The sequence below is a fragment of the Procambarus clarkii genome, chromosome 18 (genome assembly GCF_040958095.1).
Source record: "Procambarus clarkii isolate CNS0578487 chromosome 18, FALCON_Pclarkii_2.0, whole genome shotgun sequence".
In the NCBI taxonomy this organism is placed as follows: Eukaryota; Metazoa; Arthropoda; class Malacostraca; order Decapoda; family Cambaridae; genus Procambarus; species Procambarus clarkii.
Genome location: NC_091167.1, coordinates 14,207,985 through 14,219,895, shown reverse-complemented (window position 1 = coordinate 14,219,895; position 11,911 = coordinate 14,207,985). Strand labels below are relative to the sequence as shown.

The 11,911-nt window shown below is 37.8% G+C and overlaps 1 protein-coding gene across 1 annotated transcript in view; it reads left to right on the top strand.

Moving 5' to 3' along the window:
- Nucleotides 1–624: 624 nt before the first annotated feature.
- Nucleotides 625–11,911, top strand: part of LOC123754691 (transient receptor potential cation channel subfamily M member 4) — a gene marked incomplete in the record, with an annotated part of 261,293 nt that continues 250,006 nt past the window's right edge. Inside the window, 2 exon segments of the mRNA XM_069326277.1 lie at nt 625–1,004; nt 9,742–9,940. Of these exon segments, the coding sequence (XP_069182378.1) occupies nt 9,813–9,940 (128 nt within the window).

Below are 11,911 nucleotides of genomic sequence, written 5' to 3'. Positions count from 1 at the left end.
TGAATAGTTTATCCTTGTTTACCCGGTCGATTCCCCTAAGGATTTTGTAGGTTGTGATCATGTCTCCCCTTACTCTTCTGTCTTCCAGTGTCGTAAGATGCATTTCCCGCACCTTACGTGCGTGTGAACGTGACCGCGTGAACGTGACCGTGTGAAGGTGACCCCAAGAACGTAACCTCGTGAACGTGACCCCATGAACGTGACCCCATGAACGTGACCCCATGAACGTGACCCCATGAACGTGACCCCATGAACGTGACCCCATGAACGTGACCCCATGAACGTGACCCCATGAACGTGACCCCATGAACGTGACCCCATGAACGTGACCCCGTGAACGTGACCGCGTGACCTCTAGACCCCGTGAACGTGACCCCGTGAACGTGACCTCCATGAACGTGACCGCGTGAACTCTAGACCGCGTGAACGTGACCTCCATGAACGTGACCGCGTGAACTCTAGACCCCGTGAACGTGACCCCGTGAACGTGACCGCGTGAACGTGACCCCATGAACGTGACCGCGTGACCTCTAGACCTCATGAACGTGACCGCGCTGAACAAGCAGACGAAGAGTCACAATAACGAGGCTGAAGACATAATTTTTTTTTTTTTTTTTTTTTTTTTTTGGAGATATATACAAGAGTTGTTACATTCTTGTACAGCCACTAGTACGCGTAGCGTTTCGGGCAAGTCCTTAATCCTATGGTCCCTGGAATACGATCCCCGCCGCGAAGAATCGTTTTTTCATCCAAGTACACATTTTACTGTTGCGTTAAACAGAGGCTACAGTTAAGGAATTGCGCCCAGTAAATCCTCCCCGGCCAGGATACGAACCCATGACATAGCGCTCGCGGAACGCCAGGCGAGTGTCTTACCACTACACCACGGAGACTAATAAATCACCCAACCACTCACCAGAAGATGATGAGAAGACGACGTTTAGGTCCGTCTTGGACCATTGTCAGACCCTGTGAAAGAAGAGGAAGGTAAAGGCAAATATAAGGTGAGGGAAAGGTAAGAATAGGATGAATGTAAGAATAATGAAGGAATAGGATGAATGTAAGAATAATGAAGGAATAGGATGAATGTAAGAATAATGAAGGAATAGGATGAATGTAAGAATAATGAAGGAATAGGATGAATGTAAGAATAATGAAGGAATAGGATGAATGTAAGAATAATGAAGGAATAGGATGAATGTAAGAATAATGAAGGAATAGGATGAATGTAAGAATAATGAAGGAATAGGATGAATGTAAGAATAATGAAGGAATAGGATGAATGTAAGAATAATGAAGGAATAGGATGAATGTAAGAATAATGTAGGAATAGGATGAATGTAAGAATAATGAAGGAATAGGAACAATGTAAGAATAATGAAGGAATAGGATCAATGTAAGAATAAGGTAAGAATATTATTACTGCAAGAATATTCTACCACTGCAAACTACCTTAAGCTCATCATCACCCAGCAAAAATCTGCTATCACTACAATAAACTCTGCTTTCAGACAACACTCAGCCCCCCCCTTCTTTAAATCCCTAAACATGCTAAACACAAACTCACTCCACACATTCTCTTGTGCCAATTACATTTACAAAACCCTGTTCTTAAATACTAATCCTGATCTGAAACTTATCCCCGACAGATGTAATAGAACCCATAATCACCACACCAGAAACAAATATATCTTTGATATCCCCAGAGTCCAACTTAATCTGTGTAAACATTATGCACACACTCTATGGTCATTTTCCATAGACGTAGTCTATAGAACTTACTCAATAACGAATTGAAAAGCAGTCTAACCTACCCCCCTTATTCAAAAATAAACCCAAAAGTACTTAATTTGATCATCATAGTTTGCTACCTTGTGCTTCAAACTCACTGTATCTTGTGTTACCACTCCCCCAATATATGTGCCTAAGCCATTCAACTTCACCATTGTAATCACAACTACTGCATCATCTTATATCATGGTTGTTATGTTGAACACATGTTATACTACATTATACCTAGAAATAATCCTCAAACTATGCTACAATGTACCTGTTGATAATCCTCAAATTTCACTATAATGTACCTACAGTACTAATCTTTGCCAAATGTTCTTACAATGTACCTGTTAACATTTCTCAGTTTTGAGAGAAATTACTTAATTAAAATTATCTGTTAGTTTAAGGGCCTGCCCGAAACGCTATGCGTGTTATTGGCTTTACAAGAATGTAAAAACATCATTGCTATGTACTCTCATAAACCCAATGTACCTTCTTGTATATACAGTATATAAATAAATTAATAAATAAATAAATTAAATAACAAGAATGAATGTAACAATAATGTAGGAATGGAATAACTGTAAGAATAAGGTAAGAATAGGATGAATGTAAGAATAAGGTAAGAATAGGATGAATGTAAAAATAATGTAAGAATAGGATAAATATAAGAATAATGTAAAAATTGGATAATTGTAAAATTGGTAAAATTGGATAAATGTAAGAATAAAGTAAGAATAGGATGAATGTAAGAATCGACTGAATATAATCATAAGAATAGGACGAGTGTAAATATAATGTGAGAACAGAATGAATGCAAGAATAAGGTAAGAATAGGATGAATGCAAGAATAATGAATAAATTTGCAAATGAATAAATTTAAGAATAAATCTATCAGAAAAATAACAAACTCTGCTTTCAGACAACACACAACTCCCCCTGTTTAACACCCCTCAACATGCTAAACATAAACTCACTCCACACATTGTATTGTGCCATTTATATGTACAAAACCTTGTTCCTAGATGCAAACCCTGATCTGAAACTCTTCCTAGACAGATGTAATAGAACCCATAATCACTACATCAGAAATAAATATATCTTTTGATATCCCCAGAGTTAAACTAAATCTGTGTAAACTCTCTCTGCAAATAAAGGGACCTAGCCTATGTAACTTACTCCCCTAATGAATTAAATAGCTGTCCAATCTACCCCGTATTCAAAAGCAACACCAAAAAATACCTAATTTCATCCTCATAGTTTTCTACCTGGTGCTTCACACTCGCATTGTATCTTGTACTACAGTACCCCAAAATATGTGCCTAAGCCATATAACTTCACGGGTGTAATCACTGCCATCGTCTTGTATCATGGTAAATTGTTATGGTAAATTATATCATGGTTGTTATGTTGAATGTAAATTTTACTACATGTACCTAGAAATAATCCTCAAATTATGCTACAATGTACCTGTCAATAATCCTCAAATTTTACTAAAATGTACCTAACAAATTTCTTCAAATTTTCTTACAATGTACCTGTTAAGTTTTTTATTTTTTGCTATAGATTATCGCCTTAATATTATCTGTTAGATTAAGGACCTGTCCGAAATGCTGTGTGTGTTAGTGGCTTTACAAGAATGTAAAAACATCAATACTATGTACTCTCATAAACCCAATGTACCTTCTTGTATATATTTATATAAAAATAAATAAATATGATGAATGAAAGAATGATGAATGTTAGAATATGATGAATGTAAGAATATGATGAATATAAGAATAATGTAGGAATAGGATGAATGGAAGAATAAGAGGAAAGGTACAACAAAATAAAATACAAGGAAAGGTACAAATAAGAGGAAAGGTAAAAATAATTTGGCCTATACATAGACAAGAGACTTAAATTCAGCACCCACATACCATACATAACCAAGAAAGTTTAAAAAACAGTTGGTATACTCTCTAAAATCAGATATTATTTTCCCCATTCTGCTCTCCTCTCATTATACTATGCTCTAATATATCCCTATCTTACATATAGTATCTGTGCATGGGGTTAAACCACTGCAAATTACCTTATGCCCATCATCACTCGGCAAAAATCTGCTATCAGAACTATAATAAATTCCCTGTAACCTACCTTACCCTTCTATTGTCAACCAATGTCTGTTTTTTTTAAAGAGCGCTGTTTGTCGACATAATTGTATTTGTGCTGCTTTTTCATGTGTTTTCATTTCTTGTTTTCATTCTACTCATTATGCTCAATTAGTATTAAGCTTGTCATTTAAGTTTATCATGCCCGAAACGCTTTGCGTAATAGTGGCTTTAGGCATTGTATGTACTAGCTCTACCTATAAGTCAACCAATCTTTGTAAAAATTTATTGTATGTATGTACCTTACCTAAATAAACATTTTATTTTTATTTATAACAAACTATCTTCAGACAACACACAGCCCTCTCTATTTAAGTCCCTTAACATGCTAAATATACACTCCACACATTCTCTTGTGCTATCTACATGTACAAAACCTTGTTCCTAAATGCTAATCCTGATCTGAAACTTTTCCTTGATAGGTGTAATAGAACCCATGAGCACCACACAAGAAGTTAGTTTAGTTCATTTATTATGCACCCCCCATGCCCATCTTGTGGGCGGTAGTGGAAAGGGTTACAGAGGCACATAATGGGCTCAGGGACTGAACCTCACAATTCATTTAGCTAAGCAAGTTAAAATCTTGATGATCATCAAACCATCAATGGGTTCGAGATCGATCACAAGTACAGTTTCTAAATTAAGCAACTGACATATGTGGAGAGCTAGTGTCACAATTGATATGTTTGTCCTGCACACCGCCCCCCATCCAGTGGGCAGTGGTGGATAGGTTAGTCACTTAGTTACTACCTACAGTTAACAAACTGGGGATATTTGGCTAAAATTTCTGGTAGCAGGTCATTTTGAATGAAATATTTACACATCGTTGGAACATTCATTGTAGAATTGTCTCTGAATTCACATAAATTTTCGCACTCCTCCACATAGTGACAGAGGGTGTGCGAATAATTTTGTTGACAGTGTTGTTTCCACACAAGAAATAAATCTCTTTGATATCCCCAGAGTCAAGCTAAATCTGTTCAAAAACTCCATGCAAATAAAAGGACTCGCTCTATGGAACTCGCTCTCTAATGAATTAAAAAGTTGTCCAACCTATGCCTTTTTGAAAGGTAAAACCAAAAAGTACCTTGGATTTGAAAGTTCAGCAGAATTTTGGCATTTATGGCTTTGGTGGGTAGGTGGTTCAATGGGTTTATAAACCTGAGAGAAAAAGCATTTTCTGTTCTCAATCCTAAAATGTTGCTTGTTGAGTTTGAAACCATTGCTCGTTGAGTTAAATCTCACTTTGTGAAGAAATTATCTGGATCAACATCATCCAAATTGTTCAATATTTTAAGTTAAAATGAGATCTGCTCTGTCATGCCTGGTATGCAGTGTTTTTTTTACCAGTTTTTTTACCTATTTATCTGAAGGCCAATGACATTAGTGGCCTCGACGAAGACAGGAAGGCGGCTGTTTGTTGAAGATTCCCCAATTTGCCTTAATAATCTTTTCCAGTTAGATTTTGAAATTCAACAGTCTTGTCATTTACATCTTTGGCAGTGTTCTTTGCCGTGTGGCCCTCAACTGATCCTGATATGAGAGTTGACTTAGTTCAGGAAGGATTTTTGTTGCCAGGTTTTGCACTTTCTCTAGAGCAGCTATATCTTTCTGAAGACGAGGTCTCCATGCTTGGATACAGTAATACAAGTAGGGGTGCACTAGAGATTTATTCAGTTAAATCACTACCTTCTTTTCCTTAAAGTCAAAGGTATGCTTGATTATTCCAAGGGTTTGGTTAGCTTTTTTGACTGCCACCTGTTGTGCAACTTTCAGCAAGTAGTGGATTTTGACTCCAAGGTCCTTTTCTTCATCAATCTGCTGTAATGTAATGATATTAATTTGGTAGTTGTGGCATGGGTTGTTATGCCTCACATGCAGAGGCCTTTGCATTTGTCAATATTATAAAGTATTTGCCAATTTTCTGACCATTTGTGGAGTTCATGTAGCTCTTTGCAAGGCTTTGATATCATTATTATTTCCCACTTTACCATGAATCTTAGTCACCTGCAAATTTGATGATGTAGTTTGTAATATGCTCATGTATCTCATTGATACATGATGCTTAATTTAGATACTTTACTTGTGGTCGATCTCGAACCCATTGTTGATGTGACGACTTATACTGAATTTTGTAACTAGCTCATCAAGATTGTAACTTGCTTTGCTAAATGAATTGTGGGGTTCAGTCCCTGAGCCCATTATGTGGCTCTGTAACCCTTTCCACTACTACCCACAAGATGGGTATGGGGTGCATAATAAATGAACTAAACTAAAACTCTCATTGATGTATATGACAAAGGGTTGGCCCCAAAATGGATCCCTGTGGTACCCTACTTATCACATTTCTCTAGTTCCCATTGAACGTGTCCCTCTGTTTTGTTTGTTTTAACCATTGTTTTATCCATTCTAGTATTTTATCATTTTTTCCATGTGTCTGTAATTTCCTTGTCATGTGGTATCTTATCAAAGGCTGTACCAAAATCCATGTACAGGTACTGTATACTACATCCAGCAGAAATCCTTTGTCTGGGTAGCTGGTTACTGTTTCCAAAAATGTGAGCACGTTTGTAAGGCATGATCTATTTTTAACAAACCCATGTTGTGTCGATTTTACAAGATTGTTCACTGAAAGATGAAGAATGATTTCCTCCCTTATGATTCTCTCCATTAGCTTGCAGATGTCCCGGTGGTACAGTCGGGTTCGTTCTCGATGCACAATCAAGAATTCCGGCTTCGAATCCCGGGCAGGACAGAAATGGTCGGGCACATTTCCTTTTACCTAATGCTTCTCTTCACCTAGCAGGGAGTACGTACTCGGGAGTCAGTAAGCTTGTTGTGGGATTGTATGCTGGGCTGGGTCAGTAATTTGGCCTAGGGAAGAACCTCGATAAAAGCTAAAATATGTATGAATACACTCTGGCTTCCTGTCCTTTGACACAATGAATTAATTATTTATTATTAAGATGTGTGATATCAAAATGATTGGACGGTAGTGCTCCGCTGAGCTTTTTCTGCCTTTTTTGAAAATGTATGTACAATGGGGCCTCGACTTACGATGCTAATCCGTTCCCAGAGACGGATCGTAAGTCGAAATATCGTAATTCGAAGCGATTTTTCCCATAAGAATGAAAGGGAATTGAATTAATCCGTTCCCCACCCTCCAAAATATTAACATACAAATACATTTAATACTGAATACAATGTTTTTTTCTAACGACAATACAGTACCAAAGTGTCTCTTACCTTTATGGAGGGCTCTTGATGGTGTATGAAAGATGGTGATGAGGGGGGGGAGGAGGAGAGTTGTTCCTGTTTGGAAGGGGAGTCCCCTTCCATTATCACATCAGGCAGTGATGTTTTCTCTGGGGTACTCTCTCTCATACGTTTTGCCTGAATACCACTAGGACCTGGTTGTGGTTCAGTGCTTGTTTGTCTCGCTACAAATTTGTCAAGAGACATTTGTTTTTCCCTTCATTTTAACATTTGTCTGTAATGATGCATCACAGTGTCATTGAATAGGTTAAGGCAACGACCTACTGCAGCTTGATTTGGGTGAGTCGTTTCAGCAAAGGTTTGCAATTCTTGCCATGCTGCACACATTTTCTTAATTGTTGAGGAAGAGACATTCTGTACTCTTGTTTCTGCACTATTGTCATCCTTACATGGGTTTTCATATGTTGAGCCTTACCACTGACTTTCCTGGGACTCATGACGTGATATATAATAATTACTTTAATGTTCAAAATGCAAAAAATCACCACAAAAGTGGAATTTCTTGTAGGCGCAATCGTCACTAAGCAGGCAGCTGTAGTAAACTGAGGCAGGTTGGCCGCGTGACTGGGAAGCACGCGCTCGGTCGACCCGAACATGTACCAACAGATATTGGAAGTCGACCACACCATCGGATGTAGAGTCGCATTTTTCGATGAAATTTACATCGTAACTCGAAATTATCGTAAGTAGGGGCAATCGTATGTCGAGGTGCCACTGTACTATGAACATACTGTACATTTATGTACTGTATTTAAAAATACATTGATCTACCGCCATGCCAACGTCAGTGGCGCCGTATTTGTAAAGTTCTTACCACTAAAGTATCTAATTCTGTAAATAGTACAGTTTTGTAACTTTGTGGATTGTGTTCACTATTTCCACTTACAGATAATTCCCAACAAGATTATCCTACGGGAGAAACTCAACATGTACTCACTGCCGGCCATGCCTGGCCCACCGCCACGTTTTATATAATTTTCAAATTTGTTAGTCTATTAATTCACATGACATGGCAACAAGTATGTATATCCGATACATAAGGTTCAGCCCCAATCATATAAGTATAAACCTAAAATCTATGTACATAGAACTATACAACTATCTATATCTATAAGAGTGTGTGTTTGTGTCCAAGGCTGGAGGCCAGACACTAGGGGCTAGCCTCACCCAACATTGCGGGGAAAAATGGCTTGGGTGCGGGACAGACATAGGCTGGTCGGGGTCAGCTTAAGTTAAATGCTTTAAGAAATATTAACATTTATAGACACCCTCTTTTTCCCTGGCCCCCAGGAGATTTTCATGCAGTCAAGTGTAATCTTTGCTTACCCATTTCTTGATGTTTAGAGTATACTTTAGTCATGGGGCTACGTTAAGGACTAAAGTATACCTGTATTTACCTGACCACCACCATCTCTAATGGATAGATGGTGAAATGCTAAAAAAAACTGTTAATGGTTTGTAAAACAAAAATTTGAATATGCAGCAGTTGTATGGTGCCCATATCTCGAGAAGAACATAAATAAACTGGAAAAGATCCAGCAGCATCCTACAAAATGGCTTTCAGAACTGAAAAACAAGAGTTAAGAGAGACCAGAGGCGTTAAACATGCCAAAACTAGAAAATGTTAGAGGTGATATGATCACCACTTACAAAACACTAACAGGAATCAATCAAATTGGCAAAGAGAAATTCCTGAAACCAGCAACTTCATAAACAAGAGGACACAGATTCAAGCTAACTAAACACAGGTGCCAAAAAAATATTAGAAAGTTTTCTTTTGCAAACAGAGTGGTAGATGGTTGGAACAAGTTAAGTGAGAATGTGGTGGAGGCCAAAACCGTCAGTATTTTCAAAGCATTATATGACAGAGTATTGGGAAGACAGGACACCACGAGTGTAACTCTCATTTTACTCTATATATATAAAACTCTGAACTGTAATGTCAATCATGAGCTTAAATGCTTCCTTAGAAGGTTGTAACAGAACCCATGGGCACCACACCAGAAAGAAATACTATTTGATATTTCAAGAGTGCACCTTAACCAAACTAGAAGTCTTCTACAAATCAAATGATCCAGAATGTGGAATGACCTCCCCAATCAAGTCAAAGGCTGTACCTCTTTCAACCAGTTTTAAGAGAAAAACTAAATACTACCTAATTAACTCCATGTAATCTACCTTACCCCCTAAATGTCAACCCATGTCTTGCTATTTTCAAACAATGCTGCTTGTTGACTAACTTGTTTAACTGCTGAATTCTGCCATGCCCTGTCCCCCTTTCAACACAATTTATACTTTAATTTCAATTAGTATTAAGTTTTAGTCTGTGTTTTTTCCCACACCTTGCCTGAAACGCGTATTAGTGGCTTTAGGTATTGTATGTACTAGCTCTATCTATAAATGCAACATTATGTTTGTAACTCATCTTCTATGTATGTTACAAACTTTTACCTGAATAAACATTTGAATTTGAAAAGAGACAGTGGTACCTGTCTTGGATGAATCATCATTGACCATCGACTTTTGTTTTCAGGCTGCACCAGGGGTGTATTGGGAGCAGAGGGAGGATGATGTGAGATGATTGTGATCAGTCAAGTGTGAGAGATGGAGAACAAGGAGCAGGGGCTGACCATGCCCTTAGTGCTGGGCTCCAGCCTGCCTCCCGTGGCAGAGTCCAGCCCGAGACCCAATGCTGACCTGTGGAATGAAGCCTCCGCTTGTCCCTCTGCAAGGTAATTTATGCATAAAAATCACAAAATAAATATAAGATATCATAAGCTTCCATAATGGTTTACCTGGAAAATATCACAAGAACATTAAAAAATGATGCAAGTTAGACAAATTGCTTTGGTGAGAAAGGGACCATGGTGGAAGGCAGGAAGTAGAGGGGGCAGGTATGACAACTTTGTTCCTATCTATACGGAAATTACCAACTACCACAAAGACCATGTACTGCTTATAGTAAGGGAACAAGAAGCAGCCAGAATAACACAAGTACAACCAGTTAGAAAGTTACAAAAATCGCCCAGTGCTAACATAATATCCCAGTTATGTATTTCGCTGCTCCACCCTCAGATGTATGATCTGATAAGCCACCCCAACTTCCTGGTGAAGGGAGTGTCAGGGACCCACCAGAGTTTGCCCAAAAATTGGCGTTTCATTACATCTTCAACAAGTCACTTGAACTCCAAACCTTTCCAGATATTCTAAAAAAAAAGTGAGAGTAACCCCTGTCCACAAATGTGGTGATCTCACTGAGGTCAACAACTTCAGACCTATATCAATTCTGCCAAACTTGTAAAAAATATTTGAAAATCTAATCTACAAGCAGCTTTACTCTTTTCTAGCCAAACTCAATATCCTTAGCTCTTGTCAATATGGTTTCAGACCCCAAAAAAGCACTAACGATGCACTTATTAGTATGATTAACTTGATACATGCAGCTCTTAATAAAAATGAGTTCCCTGTTGGGTTATTTGTGGACCTGCATAAGGCTTTTGACACTGTTAATCACCAAAACCTTCTTCTTAAATTACAGCATTATGGAGTCAATGGTATGTTTCTATGAATAATTCAACTTCTCCCACCCTACCCATCAACATTGGTGTTCCTCAGGGCAGCATATTTGGCCCTCTTCTCTTTCTCATCTACATTAATGACCTTCCAAATGGTTCCCAACACCTCAAACCAATTCTATTTGCTCATGACACAACCTTCATTTACTCCAGGCCTGACCCCTTGCTCTAAATGTCAGTGAATACTGAGCTAAATAAAGTTCATCTATGGGTAACTAAATATAAATATAAATAAATATATTTATTCAGGTAAGGTACATACATACAAGTGATGTTACATTAATGGATTGATATATAGATAGAGCTAGTACATACAATGCCTAAAGCCACTATTACGCAATGCGTTTCGGGCAAGAAAAACATTAATATCTAGAACTTAATACTAATTGAGCATAAAGAATAAAAAGTGTTGAAAACAAATACAAATAAAGATAAAAAAAGGGGGAACATGACTGAAAAAGCAGCACAAATACAATAGGTTGACAGACAGTGTTGATTAAAAAAAAAATAATAATAATAAAATAACAGACATGGGTTGACAATAAAGGAGTGAGGTGGGTTACAGGGAATTTATTAGGTAGTGTTTAGTTTTTATCTTAAACTGGTTGAGAGAGGTACAGTCTTTAACATGGTTGGGAAGGTCATTCCACATTCTGGGTCCCTTGATTTGTAGAGCATTTCTAGTTTGATTAAGTCGTACTCTAGGAATATCAAAACTGTATTTATTCCTGGTGTGGTGCTCATGGGTTCTGTTACAACCTTCAATGAAGCTTTTGAGGTCAGGATTGGCATTACAGTTCAGCGTTTTATATATGTATAATACTGGCAACAGTCATCCTCAACATTGACAAAACTTTCTATATTTTGTTTGGCAATAAATCCTCAAATCAAATAAATCTCAGGATAAACAATATCCAAATTTGCAACAAAGTAGATGGCAAATTCTTTGACATTCTTATTGACCACAAGCTGAATTTCCAGGGACACATTCTAAATATATAAAAAAGTTTCAAAAACTGTTGGCATTCTTTCTAAGATCAGATATTATGTACCTCGCCCTGCCCTGGTGACACGATATTACTCTCTCATCTATCCTTATCTCAACTATGGTATTTGTGCTTGGGGTTC